Raw genomic sequence first — 23,469 nt, 5'->3', positions numbered from 1 at the left:
CCACCACACAGCACTGGCCAGTACATCAACTGGAAGGGCTGCCATTCGATGGTGCTCCAGGCTCTGGTGGATGCAAGGGGCCACTTCACCGACCTCTACGTGGGCTGGGCCGGCCGCACCCACGATGCTTGGGTCTTCCGGAACTCCGGCCTCTGCCGCCACATGGGAGCTGCCACCTTCGTCCCTCAGCAGGAGACCCCCATGGCGGAGGACATCACCATGCAGCTCTGCATGGTGGCAGATGCCACGTACCCCCTGTAGCTGTGGCTTATGAGGCCCTACACGGGACACCTTGACCTCACCCGGGAGGCGTTCGATGAGCGCCTCAACCATGCCCACAATGTGGTGGAGCGGGCTTCGGGCGCCTAAAGGGGTGGTGGAAGTGCCTCCTCACACGGCTGGAGGTCGGGGTCCCCAACTTGCCCCAGGCGGTGGGCGCCTGTTGTGTCCTCCACAACATAGTGGAGGGGAAGGGGGATGCCTATGTCCCTGGGGGGGCCCTCTGGCAGGCTTTTGCTGACAGCCACCTCTGACCCGCACGCACGCCCAAATCCCACGCGCATCCATCACCCACCATCCCTGCCACCCCATCTCCACCAGCACTGCACCCGCACATCCACCACCCAACAAGGCGCACAGCATAGGGTGGTGAACAATAATAAAGAAATGTTTATGCCAAACTGGGTCCTGGAATATATACAGAAGAAACCTAACTTGGAGGGGGGTGTCTAAAACTTGGAGGGGAGTGGGGGGAAACCTAACCTGGCGGGGGTGAGGCACTCATTCCGAGGCAGGCGTGGTGGGCCGCCAGCCCTGTCAGCCCCTGGAGCCCCTGCTCCCCCGGATGCGGGGTCCCTGGCTGGGTGGGGGGAAGGTGCCAGTAGCACTGGCAAATATTGCCAGCGGGAGCAGGCTCAGTGGGGGCGGCGGGGGCAGGGCAAGCAGGAGGAGTCGCCAGGAGGCGGGCCATAGTGCCTGTGTGCTCCCGCACAGCCTGGCCAATGCCCTGGAGCATGTCAGGCAGCCTGTCCCAGGCCACCCTCCGCCACTCCATATCCGCCCGGGCGAGCTGGACGTGCTCCTCAGCCACCTTGGCCTGATGCTGGCTGGTCTGGTCTTCTTCGGCCCGGCGTAGTGCCCTCTGGCCACGGCCTCGACAGCACACTACCTGGGTGGTGTCTGGACGGCTGCAGCAGGTGGGCTCTCCGCGACGAGGGACAGTGCGGGGCTCTCCTGGCCCACGGATGGTGTGGCTGTGTGGAGAGGAGGAGAGCGTGTCAGTAGTGTGCCCCGGACGGAGGGGACCCGGCTGTGGCCTACCCGCCCGAGCCCACCTCATGGGGCCCCCGCCCCCACAAGGGACACTGACCTTCCAGGGAGCACCGACCCCCTCCCACCCACGAGACTGGGCCTCCCAGCCTGGGTGTGATTCCAGGGGTCTCTCCCGCAGGTTGCCCTTCCCAGCCTGCGGTATGCAGACCCTGGGCGCCGTCCGGCACGGACCAGCCGCCACCCCTGTGTGGCTTACGGCGCTGTCCACTGAGGGCGGGTGCTGGGCATCACTGATGTGCCACCGCGGGGTGCTGCATCCCATGTGGGGGCTGGCCTGTGTACGGCCTGGGACCACCGGTCCCATGCATGGGCACCTAGTCGTTGCGTCGCCCGCACCCTTGGAGTAGGTGTGCGCCCCTCCCTGTACATACCAGAGGGTCCTTCGGCGATGTCCGGGGATGGCCAGCCCTCGGTCACCCGGCTGGAGGAGCGGGTGGGGATGAGGATGGTCAGCTCCCCCTCCTCGCTTGATCAGTCCGGTGGTCCCCTAGCCCTCCTGGGTCCCCAGTCCGGGCTGCTCCTGCAGCTCCTCCCCAGAGGTGTCCAAGAAGGCCACAGGGGGTGAACTCTCCTGGGGCCCCAGTATGCTCCGGAGCTCCTGGTGGAAGGGGCAGGTGGCTGGACCTGCCCCAGAGCGTCCGCCCTGGTCCCTCGCCCGGGCATATCCCTGCTGCAGCTCCTTCACCTTGGAGCATACCTGGTCTGGGGTACACTCCAGGTGGCCCCTGGTGCAGAGGCCTGTTGCCAGGCAGCCAAAGGCTGCGGCATTCCGCCGCTTGACCCCTATGTGGCGGAGGACCTCCTCGGCCTGCCACAGGCCGAGAAGGTCCCACAGCTCCCGCTCCGTCCAGGAGGGGGCCCTTTTTTTTCTCTCCCCCTGGGAGCCTTGTGAGGACTTGGAGGGGGGGCCGTGGGGCTCGCAGGGGTGGGGGGTCTGGCTGCTGACCATGTGGGCACTGGAGCGTGTGGCTGCAGCTTGTGCACAGGCTGCTCCTAGCACGCTTTCAGCTTCCTGCCATGGGTTTCCTGTGTGCGTGCGGCTTTAAAGCAGCCGAACGCAGGGACCATAGAGCCCCGCTGCTGCCGTCTGGAGCAGCCCCGCGCTCCAGCTGATCAGCACCATGGCAGACCTGTATTTCGAAAGAGTGGGCTGTGGAGCGTCTACACGTGTACTCTTTTGATTTATTATTTCGAAAGAGAAAGATCTTCCTGATACGGGATCGGGGTTCAGATTTCGAAGTCTGAGCCCCCTTCTTTCAATTTTCTTTCGAAAGACGGGTTTATACATGTGGACGCTCCTCCCACTCTTTTGAAAAAGGGCCTCTTTTTTCGAAGTTTTTTGCACATGTAGATACAGCTTAATTGTAGCATAGATATTGCTTTAGGACAGTGCTGTTCAAACTTTTTGGCCAAAGGCTCACCCTGCTCAATGCAAACCTTTCCATGGACCACCAGCCAACCACCCCCAATGATAAAATGCCTTCACTTATCTCTAAATACTTAAATACAAAATTATTCATATTAGGCTACAGAAGCTATAACATAAGGGGGCATATATAAGCAGTAAGCAAGGAAATATCAATAAAAGTCAAAATAATAAGATAGATTAAGCACTTTATCTTGTTAGCCTACCAAGCTTTGTTTTAAATAAAATAAAATAAAACAAAATAAAATATGAATTTATGTCCAAAACACAAGTCAAGGAATTTATGTCCCTGCATTTATTGCAGGTATGAAGAAACATTTTTGGCTGGAGGCCACTAATCCACAGAAAGATCAGTGAAAGGGCCACAAAAGTGAGAGGCAACTTCTGCCCCCACACCTGGTCCTTATTGATGTGGCCCCAGAACTGAAATACTTCACTCTCCCTTGGCACTCCAAACCCACAGTGGGAGGGGAGAAGAGGAGGCAGGGAGGACCAAGGTTCAGGGCTTTCCACAGGCCAGATTAACTCTTTTGGGGTCCTGGGGTTAGACTTAAAATGAGGGGTTCAGTGTGTGGGAGAGGAGTAGGATAAGGATGTGTGTGTGTGAGAGAGGTAAGGTGCTGGAGCAGGGGATCTGCCTGAGAGTCTGGGTGAGGAGTGGGTGAGCTCTGGTCAGGAGTGGCCTGGAAGAATGGGAGGGTACAGGTGTAGGCTGATGGTGGAGTATCTGTGCAGGAGGGAAGGTGCAGAAGCAGGGTGGAGCATGGGGCCTCTCAGCAGTGTGTATGTGAGGCGGAGTGAGACACTGGCTCTGAAGATGAAAGGACACTTGCTTAGCTTTTGCCCTCTGTAGTATAGAGATAACCTATGTCATAGAGTTGGAAGGGACCTTCAGAGGTCCTCAAGTCCAGTCCCCTGAACTCACAGCACAGCCTATCACCACGCCTGGCAGATTTTTTTTAAATCTACTTGCCCCGATCCCTAAATGGCCCCCTCAAGGATTGAGCTCACAATCATGGGTTTAGCAGGTCAGTATTCAAACCACTGAGCTATCGCTGCCCCTCTCAGGCACCCTTTCCCAGTGTCTGGTGCTCTGTGGTGTGCGGGCATGACACTGGAGCATCTGCATGGGCTGAGAGGGGACAGGGTCTAAGCTCAGCCTGCAGGCCACATGCAAGGTGGCGCCGGACAGACCGCAGCATGAGAACCACTGCCTTCGAATAATCTGTTCTTCCTTCTTTCAAGCAGGAGTCTCCCTGAGTCATCTTTCCAGAGCTGGAGTTTGTGTCCCAGGTCAGCTGCCTTACTTTAATCAGCTGCAAGTCTTTTGCCAGCTCCTTTGAATACAACAGCCTTCCCCAAGAGAGCTCAGTGGTTTGAGCATTGGCCTGCTACACCCAGGGTTGTGAGCTCAATCCCTGAGGAGGCCAGTTAGGGGTCTAGAGCAGGCGTGTCCAGCCTGTGGGCCGCACGCAACCCCACAAGATCGTAAACTTTTAACATTATTATGTGATTTATATACATTAACTATATTATATATTTTATATGCAGCCCAAGACAATTCCTCTTCACTCAATGCAGCCCACGCAAGCCAAAAGGTTGGACACCCATGGTCTAGAGCAAATAGATTTAAAAAAAAAAATCTGTCAGGGATGGTGCTTGGTCCTGCCAAGAAGGCAGGGGCCTAGACTCAATGACCTCCTGAGGTCCCTTCCAGCTCTATGAGATGTGTATCTCTGTATTTTACTCATTTATTTTTAACCTAACTTTTCAATTTTGTGGAGTCAGCAGCCCAGCTGGCCAGGTCAGCGTCTGCCCTGCTATGAAGGAGCGAAGAGCCTTTATGCTGTTCCCTTTTCTCCCAACTCCTTCACAATTCACCCCACCTTTTATTGCAAGTCTCCTGACTCGGAGCCCGTAAACATACAGGAGTAGGATTCCCTCTCCTAGCACTGTACATTCCCAGAGCTGCTTCCTCCATCTCCCTCAGGACTCTATACATCTGCCTACACTCCCTTTCAAACCCTCCAATAGCACTGACAGGTGGTGGGGTGGGCTAACAGATAGGTACTGTTGCCTTTGATGGCAGACTGTCCCATCACAAACACAATGATTTTGCTTGGACGGGGTTTCTCTGTAAGGTAACTAGAAGGCATGCAGCACCTGGAATGCATAAGCATAAAGTCACTCTCACCAGTGGAAAGAGGAGGTGTGCTTTATTACTGATTGTCACTTTTCTTGCAAACTATCCTGTATTGATTCCAATGGGATAAGAATTGGACCCAAGACTGCCTCCTGTAAAGTAGCTCCAAAACTAAAATGGAGTTTACCCTTTAAGAGAAGAAAGGTATTTCTAGGCTCCAGTCTAGTTAGAAGTAATGAATTCCTCTAAAGAAGATAGCCCTCCCAACCCCTATCAAATTTCACTCACTCAACCACCTCCCTCCACTATGTCTTCCATATTGTTTATTTCTACACTATGGCCTAAATGGAAACTATCAGAGCAGCAGAAACCAAAACCAAAGATGAGCAAATACAAACATATTGTTACTTAACTCACAAGATCAAATGCTATTCACCTCCATATTCCTTGAGTTCTCCCTAAGTATACAGTTCAAATCAATATTTTAAGAAATAACTAGCGTACCAGTAATGTCTAATTTAGATGAGTTTTTTTTTCCACAGTGCTTAAATACAAAAGCTGTAGATCCTTTATTCTCAATTATTCTTAATTTTAAGCAATATGAGTAAGAAAGTATGAAGTGTGTCCTCTCCCATTCCCTTTGTTTATTCTTTGCGATGATTTGTGCTAAACATTTTTTAAAAGCAAAAAGGTATATCATGGAAAGGAGTTTGATTATAACTGTTCAAGAGACATTTTGTCTCCTGAACATATTATCTGCAAGTCACATAAGAAAACAGTTGGGATAACCAATTCCCATAGCAGTCCATGACTTCTTAGAGTAAATCCAACAGCCAATTACCAGGATACAGTTACCTACTTTTACAGTGCTATGCAAAGTGCAAAGTATTATTAACCTGTCAGCTGCAAGTAAAATACTAGTCCACTTAGAACAAAACCCACAGGTCTCTGGACACATTTGAATGACTGGGAGTACTAATGTTATAAGTTATCACCTCTTACATAGTGTCCTTCATGAGTACCTGCCAAAGCACTAACAAAATCATTGCAGTTTACTTCCCATATTTATACACACTGCCAGTTCTCATGAGCTTATAACCGGTATCTGTTGCCTCCCGTGTTGATGCAACGCTGTTCAGCGATGCTGGAGTACCTCTCCGGGCGTGAGCCTGGGCACTTATTATGGAGACTCTGGGCTGCCCAGACACCAGTGTCCCCCTCTCGGCTTTACTGATATAGTCCAAAGGAGAGGATAACCTCCACGTCTGGTACCAGCTCAGCTGCAGGAGTTGCCGGGACAGTGCCAGAAGTTGACACTGAACCACCTTCGGACTCCACTCTGGATTTTCTGTCAGGGTTTACTCTCTTAGCTTCTCTCCTTCCCAGGATAACCCACAAGGCAGTGGGGTGTGGAGAATGTAGTTAAGGATCCCGCTACTAAATACCTCCCTGTTACCACGAGTCACCATAGCTCCCTGTGGAGCAACAACCTCATATCCCCGGGACCCTCCTCCCCACCTTTTGCCCCCCCCCTCCCCCAGGTACTATCACCATAGGACCCTCCCCCATCCCACTATCCCCATCTGCTCCCATGTCTGCCCTCCTCACTGCACTGGCCCCTCTCCCCCCAGCTGCTCTCAGTGCCCCCAGGTCCACCTTCCCCCCATCGCTCTTCAGGCTCTTCTCTTCAGAGACTCATTTTCCTGATAGTGCTGCCTTGCAGGGCACAGGTGGAACACCATACCTGAAAAGGACAAACACGGGGCTCGTCCCTCGGCAAACTCCCAGAGGCAAACTCCCTTCCCTGTTAGCTGCTGCCCCCTGTTTGCTGCTAGCTCCCTTCTTATAGGGAGAGCTGCTAGCTGGTGAGGCTTGGCTCAAAGCCTTGCCTCCAGTCTAATCAGCCCTTGAAGGCTCACCTGGCAGGGAACTCCCCCAATTCACACCTTGCAAACCGCTCTTCTCTGCACAACACAACCTGAGGCACACAGGCAGCTGATCAAACTGCCCTTCTCTGCAAAGTAACATAGCTGCACAGACAGACATTCACCCACCAGCTCACCACACAGCCCCCCAAATCCCACACTCACCCAAGCTCCTCTAGGACCCTTTGCCCAGAGGCAAACTACCTTCCCTGTTAGCTGCTCACAGTGTTCGCTGAAAGCTCCCTTCTTATAGAGAGAGCTGCTAGCTGGTGAGGCCTGGCTCAAAGCCTTGCCTCCAGTCTAATCAGCCCTTGAAGGCTGACCTGGCAGGGAACTCCCCCAATTCACACCTTGCAAACTGCTCTTCTCTGCACAACACAAGCTCAGGCACACCACACAGTAGACGCTGTAAATGAAGTCCTCAGTTGAAACTATGAAGGGCACGATCCATAGTCTATGCAGACTGAAGGATGCCTACTACTACTAGTTCTCATGACTGTCTTGTACTCTGCAGGTAAGGAAACATAGCCAAAAATTACTAGATGGGGAACCATGTCAGAGCACCCTTACAAGAGTCAGAGAGTGCCACATTCTAACAGCTGAGTCTGAAGGAGTTCTGAGCCACACATTCCAAACTTCAGGACTACAGAGTCATTTCACAACTGGTGTGTAATTCTTTGCTCTGAGATACCACATGCATGGAAAGTGTTAAAGCACACAAAGACAGTTTTGATCCATACCATGCAATAGACCTTCTACATTAGTAAGAGATGGTAAGTATGAGAATGAAACAGAATATTTCATGATTCCTGGTTTATGGACTTATGAAGAGAGTCCTTTTGTTCTTTGGTCTATTAAAGATATTTTAATTGGAGCAGTTAGCAGAAAAAAAATGACATAAATCAGAAGGAATCTCAAGTCCTCAGACAAGAAAAAGATAAGCAATAAGGTCATAGTAACATTCACTAAAAATCTGAAAAAGGAAAGATGTTAAACTAGTTAGGTTTGTATGTTTTGTTTTTCTGCATGGTTTCTGAAGGGCGCTTAGTCATACGTGAATATGCCAAGTTCTTCTGATTTCAACTCAGGAGAAAAATGATAGTAGCTGTAAAAAGATAAGTGCATACACATTCCTAAGTATGGAACATCTCAAAACAAAAACAGGGAGATCTTCAGACAACAGACCCATAAATGAACAGTGATATTTAAAGTTACTGACATCACACATATTTAAAAAATAACTAAAGCAAATGTGCTAATAGGGAAGATAAACTGGAACAATTGTACTATTGTTGTCCCTCCCATCACCTTCCTGCTCTTGATGTTTCTGCCAACTGACTCAGTGTGTACTTTTAAGATCTCAGTCGTGCCTAGCTGGCAGCCACTCAGGCAGGATCCATCTACACGGCAAAATAAATAAAATAAAAATGACAATAACACTAACAAAACCCTGTGGCAGCACATCTCAAGCCAAGGAAAACTGACTTTGGTTCACAGTGTTGGGCCAAAAACAGGAGTGCAGATATTTAGGCTTGGGCCGAAGCTTAGGCTCGGAGGCCCTCCCCACATTTTTGCACTCCCATTCCAGCTTGAATGTGCCCTGCAGTGCAAGCCCAAGTCAATTCACAATGGCTGTCAGTCTTGTTACCAAAGGAGTTGTGTTATGTTTTTTTGCTTTGCGGGTAGATAAGAACATAAGAACAGCCACCCTGGGTCAGACCAAAGGTCCATCTAGCCCAGTATCCTGTCTTCCAGCAGTGGTCAATTCCAGATGCTCCAGAAGGAACAAACAGAACAGGTAATCATGGAGTGATTCCTCTCCTTTCATCCGTTTCCAGACTCTGGCAAACAGAGGCTAGGGACACTACTCCTACTCATCCTGGCTAAGAGCTGTATGTGCAAAGTAATGAACATTTGAAAAGAGACACCTTGAAATCACTGCGGAGAGTTATCTAAAAACATCCACTCAATGTGCAGCAGCAGCAGCCAAAGAAGCAAACAGAATATTAGGAATTATTAAAAAAGGGATAGAGAATATCTATATACAGTAACCTCTTTCGTATTCGGCAGCCCCAGGACGAAGAGGTTGCTGGATATTCAAATATTCTGGATAAGAGAGAGATATACCTAGCAATGCATAACACTAAAGAAAAACAAGATTAGATATTTAGAAAACAAACAAAAATGTATGTAGAATACTTTATTTACCAATAACAGTAGTATTGTACACTGTAAGCATATTGTATTTGCTGTATTTGTGTTTACTTTCAGTGTACTGTACTTATGGAAACCATAACTAAAATTTACTTATGATTAAAATGCCAGTTATTTGAGAGTTCTGGATGATAGAATGCCGGATATAAAAGAGTTTACTGTAAATCCATGGTATGCGCACAAATGAGTTCACATCATCACAAAAAAGATGTATTGGCCCTGGAAAAGATTCAGAAAATGCCAACAAAAATTATTAGGGATTTGGAATAGGTGCCATATGAAGAGAGAGATTAAAAAGACTGAGACTTTTCATCTTAGAAAAAAGGAGACTGGGGGGGGTGGGAAATAATAGAAGTCTATAAAATCATGACAGGGATGGAGAAAGTGAATAAGGAAAAGTTATTTACTTGTTTCCATAAGAACTAGGGGGTCACCAAATGAAATTAATATATAGAAGATTTAAAACAAATAAAAAGAGTTTTTCTTTACACAGTGCACAGCACAGTCAACCTGTGAAATTCCTTGCCAGAGGATGTTGTGAAGACCAGGACTTTGCCAGGGTTCAAAAAAGAAATGCATAAATTCAAGGAGCTTAGAACCATTAATACTTATTAGCTAGGATGGGTAGGAATGGTGTCTCTAGCCTCTGTTTGCTAGAGGCTGGAAATTGATGACAAGAGAGGAATCACTCAATATTTACTGTTCTGTTCACTCCCTCTAGGGCATCTGGCATTGGCCACTGTCAGAAGACAGGATTCCTGGACAGACTGACCTTTGGTCTGAGCTAGTATATCCTTTCTTACGTTTGTAACAGGATTTGGATACCTGAATTGCAAGTGATTAAGTATATATAGCTGTTATCTATGCATTATGCCAAGGAAGGTAAATCTTTTCTCTGATACACAATAATAATGAAAACCTGCTTAAAATTCAAATCTTTACTACTTCAAATTTTCAAGTAGTTGATATAAAATTTCTCCTGATTTGAGAAACTGACCTAATTCCAGAAGTAGGCATCATCTGAATTGTAGGCAGTCTACCTGAGATTGTACTGTACTATAGAGCTTTAGGGATATTAAATAGCCTCTATATCAAAAGTGTGCGAAGTGGGGGTGGGATATTTTGTAAGGGGCAGGGGGGGCACAGTGCAATGTCCACTTCCATTGCCTCGCCAGAAATCTTCTTTCTGCTGCTGCTGCCACTAAGGGAATGCCCACCCCATATCTACCCACCCACCCATCCACCCCCTGCTGGGCCAACGACAATGAACAGAGGCCCTGAGTCAAGCGGCGGGGGCAACCGGAGAGTTCTTGGCCTGATACGGTACCTTTCTGAGGTTGTCCCACCCCTGAGCACTGCCTGGAGAGTCCAAGGACCCCCTTCCCGCGATCCTCCTGCAGGTTGGGAGGCCCCAGCTAATTGCAGGGATGAAAAGTGGGGCCCCCAACATAAAAAGTTTTCTCATCTCTTCTCTATACCACACACAGCAATATGTTTTCCAATGACTTCTGCATTAATCATCTGAATCATGATCATATCACTCGCTAGGACAAAGCTCTCTCTTCCAGAAATAAGCACATTTCACAGTAACTGAGCATTCTTCCAACGAAATAGATGAAAGAATATATTAAAAATAATTCAAATACTGAATAAGTTGATGTATACTGGGGATGCAGTCACTATACACCTCAGTGGAAATACTATGATATGTACCACACATTCAAGTTCATATTTTTTTTATAAAATATGACTACAAGATAAATTTTTCTGACATATTTTATAATGCTCTCTTAAACCACCATTTTCTCCCCCCATGAGGAGTTAAAGGGAAAAAAACAAAACTCAAAACACTACTCACATATGCTTTCTGCTCTACCATCATTGAGCCAATACATGAAATACAAATTACTGAACAAATACTTTTTGTCAGCTGTGCAAACATTGAAGTCACCGTTGAAAGTAATATTCTAGCAACTTTATCTACCACCAGTTAGAGGCTTTAACATAAAAGGATGCTATTAAAAGCATGATTTCAGCCTTAAGCAAATATTACACTGGCAGTGTTTTTTCTTCCATAACTGACTCTTCAGACCTTGCCACAGTCAAATATTTTCTTCATGAAAACTCCAATAGACTGGGACATAAGCAAGAAAAAACAAGTGTACAGCCTTCAATTTGAACTTAAAAGAAAGAATCCTACCATGAGATTTAAAACAAGTTACAATTTTACACACACCCTGTAAAATCATATTTGAAAAGTGCTTAGTTGTTAAAAATGTTTCACCTGCCAAATAATCTTCTATTAATTTTACGATTTAGGAACAAGAATGTGAAGTGGTCCCCTTACACATTTACATATAGTAAACTCTGTTTTATCCAGTATTCAAACAACTGGAACTCTCAAATAATCGGCATAACTGTCAAACCCTGACCCATGATGTCACTTCCCATTTTTACTCTGACAGAGAGCAGAACTGAGCACACAAGCAATGGCCTGCCCATCAAGGGCTGGTCTGCTCAGCCCCGCTCCATGCTGCATGTGTGTGCAGCCAGCTGGCTCCTCTGGTCTCCTGCCCGGTGTCCGCCCCACAGCTCCCCAGGTGTCCCTGTGCGAGCTCCCCACTGACATTTTCAAGCAGCTCCATGCCGTCCTCACCAGGGGCAGTGGCTGAGCAGGAGCCAGCACTGTGGTGCAGGAGTGGCTGAACTTTATTACTGGAGAGAGGGGTAGCCACTGGACCCCGCTTCTGCCTCCCTCCGGTTGCTCTCCATTAACTGGAATATTTGAACATCCGGCAAACTCCCAGTCCCAGGGTTGCCAGATATGAAGGATCTTACTGTATATTGCTCATGCATATTTGGACAAGCAGTATGCTTGCTTACTTCAGGAAAAGCAAATGGGATTGAGTATCTCATGTCTTAAAAATAGAAGACTTGTTTGCCCTGACCTGATCACCTTTTCCCACTTTCTGGACTGTACTAGGCCCCCAAATATTGTAGCAGTTTGTGGGCATCTCGTATAAGCGTCTCAGTCTAGCTTCAGGGGGACTTTCCATTTCTTGGAACTCACACCCTGGATCCTGTCAGCTTCTGCTCATGGAAGCCAGGAAGAGAAGCAGGTGCTGAAGCACGTATGGTTAGTTATCATGAAACAATTAGCTATCCGTTTTGTAACACTAATATAACTCAATTAATAACGCAACTCCACCCCACTACATTTTCAAACGGGTACACAAACAATGCAATTTGGGGCCTGCAACCAGATCCTCATTGAGTTAACAGAAATCAAAAGGCTGAAATCACCCACAACACTAAGCAAATTTACCCCCTTTAGTCTAAAGTATACGTACAAGGCCCCTCAGAGAAACACTGTTATCCTGGACCCTAAACCCAACGACAACTATAATTTAATAAAAAAAGAGCCAGTACTTACTCCTTATTCCTGTTTTTTATGCAGGGATGATAAAGAACTTTGACTACATTCCAGGAGCCTGAAGATCTGGTGTCAGGTCTCACATCTTCAAACAATGGAAAAACATAGCTGGATGTTGAATTTCCCATAGATTCAACCAATAAAGTGTCAGAATTTAAAAGCCATATCTGTGGGCAGAGAATAGCTTATTTACAGAATACACCAGCAGCTTGAACTTGTTCTGTTACTCCAGATTTAAACCTCACATGCTATGAGTAGGTGATATCAGGACATATAAATCATGAAACAATGTTTATTAGAGTATGACAATTTAAAAACAGTATTTAATAAATCTTTAATGAACATGTACTAAGATTTTATGTTAAACAATCTTAAGTGTTCAAAGTGCTGTAAGCTCCAGTGGCGATAAATCTGGGGTTGTGTAAATGATTCAGAACTTCTTGTGATTGGTGTTAGGAGAAACAAAATTATGAATCTGCGTTTCCTTTGTGGCAGTAGCATGTTCCCTCCACTAGAAAAAGAAACATCCAAATATTACTGTTCCAGTATTTTTCTAATTTTATCTTTCAGTGACATATCAAGAAAAGGTTGCTAATACCGTCAGGTCCTGAAGACGATAGGTGAAAGATTTCCAACTGGAAAAATGGAGGCATGAGAAAGAGAGATAACATTAACATGTATTGGATGGAGCTAACACAAATGAAGGGGAATGGGTAGCACATTAGAATGTACTAAAAATGAGACAGGCCAGTTACCAAGACTGGCAAAGGCTCTAACCAACACTTGTTTTTGAAAATAAAATTAATAAAAAGAGCTGATAACAGGTATTAGATTTCTCCATATTAACTGCTGGCACAGAAGTACTGGGAATCTATATGAAAGAAAGTTTTGAGAACTCTCAGTTCTTTTCACAGTATTATTAATAATCCAACCACTAAATGTTTGTGTTACGATATACCAAGGCCACAATCAGGATCCAACCGTGTTGTGCCAGGCACAGTACAAAAACCATTCAGGTCTCTCCCCTTTTCTTCATTTATTCACTTTGCCATGACAGTAGAGACATGACTTACCAAAATGGAATACTTTTTCACAATTGAGCTAATACATTTTTTTTTGCTTTCTTTGTGCTCTGTATGTTGCTTATTAAGGCTACGTCTACACGTGCACCCAACTTCGAAATAGCTTATTTCGATGTTGCGACATCGAAATAGGCTATTTCGATGAATAACGTCTACACGTCCTCCAGGGCTGGCAACGTCGATGTTCAACTTCGACGTTGCTCAGCCCAACATCGAAATAGGCACAGCGAGGGAACGTCTACACGGCAAAGTAGCACACATCGAAATAAGGGAGCCAGGCACAGCTGCAGACAGGGTCACGGGGCGGACTCAACAGCAAGTCGCTCCCTTAAAGGGCCCCTCCCAGACACACTTTCATTAAACAGTGCAAGATACACAGAGCCAACAACTAGTTGCAGACCCTGTATATGCAGCACGGACCCCCAGCTGCAGCAGCAGCAGCCAGAAGCCCTGGGCTAAGGGCTGCTGCCCACGGTGACCACAGAGCCCCGCAAGGGCTGGAGAGAGAGTATCTCTCAACCCCCCAGCTGATGGCCGCCATGGAGGACCCCGCTATTTCGATGTTGCGGGACGCGGATCGTCTACACGTCCCTACTTCGATGTTGAACGTCGAAGTAGGGCGCTATTCCCATCCCCTCATGGGGTTAGCGACTTCGACGTCTCGCCGCCTAACGTCGATTTCAACTTCGAAATAGCGCCCAACACGTGTAGACGTGACGGGCGCTATTTCGAAGTTACTGCCGCTACTTCGAAGTAGCGTGCACGTGTAGACGCAGCCTAAATGTATTACTTTCTTCTGTCCTCCAAAGAATTCCACTTGTTCTTCCCCAAAGGCCTAACTGGTCTTTGAATGTAATCAAGTTTAATGGGATTCTTTTCTTAGCTTAGATTCACTTTGCTGTATCTTTGGACTGTTATACACAGGATCTAGTGCACTTTTAAAAGTAGGATGTTAAGTTCTACTATTGGTTAGTTCATGCTATCCTTTCACTTCTGGGATCTTAGGTTAAGACAACTAGTTAAATTGAGTTTGGTGATGGACTTACTGCAGCGCCTGCTAACAGAGGTTCGTTCACATCAGAATCACAGAAAAACAGAATCACAGAATCCCTGGGCTGGAAGGGACCTCAGGTGGTCATCTAGTCCAGCCCCCTGCTTCAAGCAGAATTAACCCCCAGACAGCATATACTATTCAATATAACTGAGCACAATAATTACAGTTTATCAGAGTTCATGTCTTAAAAACCATAGAAAGGCTTTTGCAAGAAGAAATGAGATGCATTCTCAAAGATGCTGCGGGAAGAGATAGGGAAAGGAGACATATTTGATACAATAGCTAATTGTACAAAAAGCCTAGCTCTACTAATACAGGTACTTTGCTCGCAAATACCAACACTCACTAAATAGATTCCCCCTGCCCCTTTTTAGAGTCCTTCTAGAATCTTCAGAAAGTTACTCCTGGGGGAATTCTGTGCCACTGGGCACACACAGAATTCATGCCTCCTGAAAAATGGCAGTAGCAGGCAGCGGCTGGCTATATTCGTCACAGCATCCTGGCTGTGCAGCCAAGTTAAGAGGCATAGGATATATCTAGATATATTTTGGAGTGGAGGGTAGGGGGAACGGATAGAACAGGATACACAGGGCTACTGGTGGTCACACAGACCAGGGTTCAGAAGGGCTAATGGGAGGAACAGACTTGGCAAGGGCTACATAAGAACAGGGGACGGGTGTAGCCAAGCAGGGACGCAGCATGGGAACAGGAGGCAGATGTTGCTGACTGAATGGGAGAGGCTAGGAGTCAGCCACAGCATGAATGAAGGGGGGCTCCCCAGCAATTCCTTTCATCAAAGTAACCGGTTCCATGTTTCTTCACCCACACCAACAACCGTCACCGTTCACGTCCAGGACTCTGTTTTTCCATGCCTGTGTGCTGTAATGTTGTGTTTGGGACAAAGGAAGTACCATCAGCTTAACAAAGGATTTGCATGTATCTCAAGGATTTACTGTAATCAAGTTGTGCGTGTCTCAGGTTAACGCAACTGCCACTCTGACAGGAGTGGGAAACTGCTCCTGGCAGGGGGAGCAGCCGCAAGTCAGGTTGCCACCCCTGATGGTAGCAGGGAAACCACTCATGTCAGGGACCGCAGCCTGACTCTTGCCACCCCGACAGGAGTGGTTTCCTGGTCTCTGGAGTGGTGGAAAGCTGAGAACCAGGCAGCAGCCTGGCTCCCCTCCCCTTGAAGAGTTGGGAAACTGAGCAGGGCAGCAGCCCTGGTTAATTTCCTGGCTCCAACAAGCAAAGGGGAGCTGGGAGCCAGGCCACCCCTGGTTCCTGTCTCCCTTCCACTGGCTGCTGCCCTGCTCAGTTTCCCCTCTCTGCAAGCTGAGGGGAGCTCGGAGCCAGGCTGCTGCCTAATTCCCAGCTCTCTGCCACTTGCGGGACCCAGGAAACTAACCATGTGGGGAACAAATATTTAGCAATAGGCTCTTTAATCTAGCAAAGAAAGGTATATATAATAAGATCCCACATCTGGAAGCTGAAGCTAAACAAATTCAGATGGGAAATGAGGTGTGACCTTTTAGCAGTAAGAAATTAACCGCTGAAACAATCTCTCAGTTCTCCATCAGTGACAAGTTTTAAATCAAGATTGCATGTTTTTCTAAAAGGTATCCTCTTGGAAAAAAATGGGGTAAGTTCTGTGGCCTGCATCCTACTGGAGGTTATACAAGACAAGCACAACAGTCCCTTTGGGGCTTGCTCTCTGTGGAATTTATGATCTGTGCATTCCACAAGGCTAGCACAAAATCAATTGAGGCAAGAATTGAGCTCCTCATCCTCTATTATGTAAACATTTCTGAAATGCAAGGAAGCATCCCTCAGGGACCCCAGATTCTCTTTTTCTGAAGAAGGGAGTAAAAGGAAGAATGCCATCTTTCTTGCCAATATACCATCACCCATTTGAGGATACAGTACAGGCATGTCAAACTTAAAGCTTACTGAGGCCCACACAAATGAAAACTGATGGCTTCTGGGACAAAAAATGTACTTCTATTGGAAAGTCAATTATTTATTATTATACTTATGGTTTGGGTATATTTTATAATATTTTTTCAGGTCTTGTTTGAACATTATACAATAATTTTAGCTGAGAATTTAATACTTAATATAAATTTTATTGTTTTATAATTTTATTAGTTCATAAAATTTGAGAAAACACCCACCTAACAGTGAGGGAAGAAGGAGATAGAAAACACTGATGATAAAAGCAGACCAGGGAGAAAAGCCAAATCAGAAAAGTGAAAAAACACCTCAAAGAAAGAAGGAAAATACAGTTCTGCAGCGAACAAGCAAAGCCAGGTGTCAGGACACCGGCGTTCTATGGTTAGCTCTGCACTCTCTGTGCTGTCAGTTTCATCTTCTCTAAAACTGAGGATAACCACACAGGAAAGTCATGAGTTACCAACATAAATGAATGGGCTTTGAGATTTGTGGCTGGAAGGAACAAAAGTTAATTCAAAGAAGCAGTATCTGAGGGAATGGAGATGTACAGACTCAGAGAATGAAGATTAGCGCTGAGAGAAACTGATCACCACCAGCTTGCTGATGTTATGTCACTAAAGGTGTATTTATGACGGAACTTTTCCATTGTATGGGGTTTGCTTTGTCAATCACTGTGACCAGGTTTGAATGATGTTTTGGCTGATTTTACGTATTTCCCTCTCACTTTTGTACAGGGTGGGTACAACACAAGTGAAACCCGTCCCCTGCCCCAAGAGCAGCCTATCCCCATATATGGAAATTAGAGATTCCCCTTTTCCCCACCCGCTTTCAGTGGGCCATAGAAGACATCATAATCCAGAAGTTCTTCCCTATATAGAGGAAGTATGGAGAGAGGAAAGCGGAGCTGGGTGGGAGTGGGTGGCCCCCCAGGAGGGGAAGGGGCGATAGGGAGAAAGACCAGGTCAGGATCCACAGTTTCTGTGGCTATTGTGTCCACACCCCAGAAACCCCTGGATAAATCTGAGTGATTTTTCAACACTCTCAGGAAAAGGGATACAGCCCAAATATATCAGGTATAAGGCTTTAGAATATTTTTTAACTTCCTCACTTGTGAAAATATTGTAAAACAGACAACATTACACAAAAACAAGCAGTCATGGAGCACCTTAAAGCCTCACCAACTAATTTATTAAGTAATAAGCTTACCCACAAAAGCTCATTACCTAATAAATAAATGTGAATCTTTAAGGTGCTCCATGACTGCTTGTTTTTAGTGAAGCTACAGACTAACACAAATACTCCTCTGAGACAAGACTACAAACTTTCACGTAAACAGCATAGCTGTGAACAATACTTTGGACTGACTGCTTAAGACTACAATGAGCCTCCAGTCTAAAAAAAATTCAAGTGGGTTCTTAAATTTCATTGCAGAACGCACAAAACTAAAAAGAAACAAAAATCACTGAGTGTCAAAGGCAGCCACGCATGTCACCTGATAAATTTGAACAATCAATTCCTTCTTCTCATTTTCTTTACATACATAAGTGAACAAATACTAACCAATAAGTAATTGTAAAGCATTCAGCTCTTGGAATATATTTCTAAACAACTGTAAGAAAATGCCTTACCAAGACGTAGACTTTTCCATTATGCCCTTGTATTCGGAACCTAAATGTGCTTCTGGCAGAAGACAGCTCCACGAGACACTGAGCTATAATGCTCTGTACAAACCGAGACCTGTTTTAAAATAAATAGTCTTCGTGGAATGTTTTCTTTACAAAACTAGCCATTGACAGCCACTAAGCCTCAACTAAACTCTAAATACACAGCACCTGTGTTTCTCCATGTAGCCAATTCTACTACAATCTGGCATGGAAATAATGCCCCTCAGACTTAAGTCACTATTGTATGGAGATAAAGAATCTCTCTTTTCACCTCCACCTCCTCAGTCTTCCTGGAACAAGAACTAGAGTAGTCTCTCTTTTCTGCATAACAAGAATCACCCTGCTTAAGCAGACCAATGGTCCATACAGTCAAGTGTTCTCTTTCTGACAAAGTATAATGCCAAGCATTGCAGCTAAAGGCCTGCACCCCCCAATACCAAACTTTAAACAGAAACACCAGGTACACATTTAAACAGAAATACAAGGTACACATACAGCATCAGAGTGAACAATGTTGTACACACTAGAAATATCTTTTACTTTGCAGAATGGAACCATAACTCTGCTCACAGCAGCTATATTTATGGTAACCACAACACATAAGCTGGCTATTAAACTGGATTGTCTGAAAATTAATAATAATAATAAAAAAAATGAAAAGTACAAGTATTAGGTGAAATTAATGGCTATAAAAGAGAAAAAGTATGATTTAGATGGTCAGATATCATCTTGCAATTAACAATAATATGGTATCATTGCATAAATTCAGAAAGAAGTTACAAAGATGCATAATTAATCACCAAAAGTCAAACAATGTAAAAAAGTTAAGGTTCCAACTACAAAGTTAAATTTGGCTTCCCATAGTACCACCTGTACTTTATGATGTACAGTTTACAACAAACAGTAATACACAAAGCAGCACATTTAACTAGAAAAGAGATCGCAAGACGTAGCAAGTATGCTGTATGGCTGAGTTAAGCATGCTTTGCATTTCCTAACTTTGTTATTTTAACAGTGCAGACTTAATACCTAAATAGCACAATATTTAATGAAATACCAAAAACTAACTATGCAAAAAGTTTCATCTTTATAACTAAACATTATAACTAAACACTCCAACAACCAAGCTGAGAATATGATCCGATTTCTATACCTTGGTATCACGTCAAATTTTCTTCCAGACGGCTGAATAACCATCTCAGTGACATAATATTTTGTAGTCCCTAAAAATCACACAAAAGGAAAAATTTAAAACCAAGTAAAACAGTACCCTTATTTTCTACAATAATACAGAGCTTTACCATATTCATTAAACTCCTAGATTAGCATACAGTTAAATGGTAACAGAAATATACAAATTCTTTTTCAGATATGCAGGAGGAAGAGCTGAGTAACTGGTTTTAAAAAAAAAAAAAAAAAAAAAAAAAAATCAGGCATGGCCAGAAAGAAATCTCTCTTTAGTTTTTTTTAAGTTAATTACAAAATTAGTATTTTGCTATCAGTATCATTCCATATTTATCATCAAGCAAAATCATTTCCCCATGTAACCTACATAAATCCAGAGAAGGCAAGAGCCAAATCCACTGTAGTGTACATCTTATGTATTTAAGTAATTGCTGATACCAACTAAAAACTCTTAATACTGCTGTGCCAACCTTGAACAAGAAACTGAAAACATTTATTGGACTGAAACCAGCACAACTTGTGTCAGTACTTCAATATCCTCTACCAACCACTGATTCCCCAATGAATCACAAACACACAGCTCTAACAAGAGTAAACTCAGGGGACTAACTCCCTTCTTTCTGCAAAGAGAGGAAACAATTCTTCTTTGTAACAGAAGCTGTGTCTGCATTACGAGATAAAATTGAATTTAAAGGAGTTAGCTCCATATTAAAATGTCACTGTCTTCACTGTAAATGTCATTAGCTCGCATTAGTGAGCCCTAATACCAATAACAAAATGTTGATATTAACGGATGGGTATTGCATCAATTTCAAATTTCAAATTTCGAATAAAGGCTAATGTGGAAGTGCCATCTCTTTTATTCAAATTTATTAGCCTCCAGAAGTGACCTGTATGTATCCCACAAAGCTAAGCGGTTACCCTTCATGTATGGCTGCTTCCTTCTCCTTTGCTCTCCATCCAGGCGCACAAGAAGAAGGTCACAGGAAGCCCGCAAAGTTTTGATTTAATTAGAATTAGAATTTGAATTCTGCAGCCCCCAGGCCTGCAAATATAAAGGTCTGGACGCGCACCTAATGGAACTGGGTGGTGGTGGACAGGCTGATAGCACAGTTGCCTGTTGCTATGTCAATGTACACAGAGGACATGCAGCCCAGGGAACCTGGGCGGATTTGGGGAAGGGCTGAATTCTGTTACTGGGTGCTCTGAACTCTGGGACGGTACTTTGCGTTCTGGGATTCTAACATGAAATGCCCATAAGCAACCAGGGCTAAGGCACTGTGGGATAGGCACCCGCAATTCACCGCTCATGCGGTCAAACTCGCATAGGACAATGGGGACATAACACAACACAGAAAAATGGTGGGTCGAATTTCAAGAGGGTTTGTGGATACAAATTTGAATTCATAAGAAAAAGGTTAAAAATCAAATTGATTAAAAATCAAATTTACCTCATAGTGTAGATATAGCCAAAGATATCTGTCTTTTGCTTTATACATGTTTAGCTCTCTGGGACTTAGGAACACATCTACAGGTCTGTACAGCATTTTGCATATTTTATATTCTACTGTAATATAAACACATAATGCATGCCACTCCTAGGCAATAATCTCAACTCAAACATTTCTATCTAATATTACAGATTTATAGATATCCATTATATAGGTTGAACCTCTCTAGTCTGACAACCTCAGGACATGACTGGAGCCGAACAAGAGAATTTGCCAGACCACAGGAGGTCAATATTGTCTAGCAGTATTACCAACCCTTCCACTGTTTACCGGGCTGTTAGTCATTTAGGGGTAAATTACAGCTAAATAACACTGAGAGACAGAACTGGTGGCTGTAAACATTTTATTGGACCACAGGAAACTTGGCCACACCCATGATGAGTGGTTGTTCGTCAAACTAAAATCATGCCAAATTACAGATGTTGCCAGATGAGAGAGGTTCAACCTGTAGTATTAACACAGTCTGGACACAAATCCCTATTACACAATGGCCATGTCTACACTACAAAATAACTCAGAAGTTGCTGGAGGACTGGGACAATAAGCAGTGACTGAGGAATTTCAGGATGACCCACCAGACATTCGAGGACCTCTGCCACTGGCTTGACCCTATCCTCCAGCACCAGGACACCCGGATGTGGCCAGTGCTCCCGGTGCGGAAGAGGGCAGCCATTGCACTGTGGAGGCTGGCCACCCTGATAGCCACCGGTCCGTCGGCCAACAATTAGGAGTCAGCCAGGCAATACTGACAGAGGTAAGTCCAGCCCCCGCCACAGACCCCACCCTCAGGAGGGGGCTACTGGTCAAGGGAAGGGGGCCCCGCTGGGCAGGAAGGTCTCCTGTCTGGCGTCATGGATCTTTCGCCCCGCCACAGGTTGTCCAAGCCATCAACACGATGCTCCTGCAATGCATCGTCACCCTGGGGGACTTGGACACCACCCTCGCAGACCTGGGCTTCCCCAAGTGTTTCGGAACCCTGGACGGGATGCATGTGGTGATCTGGGCTCCCAAACACAGAGGGGGCACCTATATTAACAGGAAGGGGTACCACACGGTGATACTCCAGGCCCTGGTGGATGCAAGGGGCCCGTTTTCTGGACATGTGCGTGGGGTGGCCAGGCAGGGCCCATGACAACTGGGTGTTCTGTGGTGCAGAGTGTGGCTGGGAGGGTCAGGGCAGGCTGGGACACCGGATGCAAGAGCGCACGTATGTCCCCCCCATGGGCACTCCTGTTCGGGGACATCATGATGACCCCCTGCATTGTGGCTGATGCCATGTACCTGCTGCACCCATGGCTCATGAGGCCCTATATACCGGATGCACCTGGCCCGGCCAGGACACCTTTAATGGTCACCTCAACCATGCCAGGGGCAAAGTAGAGTGGACGTTTGGGAGGCTGAAAAGGAAGTTTTGCAGCCTCCTCACCAGACTGGATGTGAGCCTCCCAAACGTCCCCACAGTCAGCGCCACCCACTGTGCCCTCCACAACCCTGTCTACAAGGGGCTTGTGCACTACATAAAATTTGCTACGGTACACAAAGTCTGCATTCCAAGATTAATTGCAAAGTGTGTTCAGGATACTCGAGAGGCATCTTTTAAAAACTACATCTAAACTCAAGAGCTACGTCTTTCAGACAGAGCATGCAAATGTGGCCTATTGAAAATGCAGATGAGGAATGGATTTAAATACCTCATGCCTTATTTGCATGCCCCTGAGAGATCTTGCTTCCAAAAGCTGTTTTTGAAAGCCAAGACCACCATGTAGACAGGGTTCATTCAAAAGAAAACCCTGCTTTCCAAAGCACCCTTCTTAATTTTCTTCAGGATGTAGCTTGTGTCCATATTTTAATCTATAACAAGTATTTCAGCTCAGACAGTTCAGATCACATCTTTAGGTCTATGCTACAAATCCACTTTACAATTGAGCAAGAAACATGGGCCAAACATGTAAAAAAGGAGTACGTTAATTTTGCTAAGCGTCAAAATACAGAGAACAATATGGCCAGATGCACTACATAAACAAGGATCAAAATAAATTACTGAGGCCAATAAGCACATAGATCCGACATAAACAATCTTACCCATTCAGAAGTGAAGAAGAACACCACATAGGAATCAACACAGCATCCTACTGACAAATTATTTTTCTCCAGAACTTTCAACCTCTAGTGTCTAGTGAGTGAGCAAACGAAGCATGGTTTTGTTCATGTAATCCATACCTGATGATGTTGTCTCTCCCAGCATTGCCTTGCAGCGCTTACACATTACTCTGGTCTTTTCCTTTGATGTCTATAGGACAGAGGAATGCCATATAAGTGTCTTTCAACTCTTCTGAAGAGCGTATAATTTTAGCATAAGCTCCGGAGTGCGCAGTGAATTTTATACTTCATTCTGCACTCCTCAGAAAGTTTATACATCTAGACATGCGTGTTCTGACAATTTCATTCATTGTAGCCTTCTGAATTATTTGAGTTGCTTAGAAGTTGCGTGTCCCACTTAAATCTTACAGCAGTGGTTTTCAACCAGTATGGCGTGGCACACTGGTGTGC

The 23,469-nt window shown here is 45.4% G+C and overlaps 1 protein-coding gene across 3 annotated transcripts in view; it reads right to left on the bottom strand.

Moving 5' to 3' along the window:
* UBE3D (ubiquitin protein ligase E3D) overlaps positions 1-23,469 on the bottom strand; it is a 135,435-nt gene that overhangs the window by 93,829 nt on the left and 18,137 nt on the right. The window contains exons 5-9 of one of the 3 annotated variants that reach the window (XM_074990972.1): positions 23,140-23,209; positions 19,377-19,446; positions 18,188-18,296; positions 12,474-12,640; positions 1,091-1,253 (exon numbers count right to left, since the gene is read on the bottom strand). In XM_074990972.1, coding sequence (XP_074847073.1) covers positions 1,091-1,253; positions 12,474-12,640; positions 18,188-18,296; positions 19,377-19,446; positions 23,140-23,209 — 579 coding nt within the window. Of the gene's footprint in view, positions 1-729; positions 1,254-12,473; positions 12,641-18,187; positions 18,297-19,376; positions 19,447-23,139; positions 23,210-23,469 lie in introns of those variants that run through there. The other 2 variants (XM_074990971.1, XM_074990973.1) reach the window with 2 other exon arrangements.

This window comes from Carettochelys insculpta, chromosome 3 (assembly GCF_033958435.1).
Source record: "Carettochelys insculpta isolate YL-2023 chromosome 3, ASM3395843v1, whole genome shotgun sequence".
NCBI lineage: Eukaryota > Metazoa > Chordata > Testudines > Carettochelyidae > Carettochelys > Carettochelys insculpta.
This window is presented reverse-complemented; position numbering and strand designations above follow the sequence as displayed.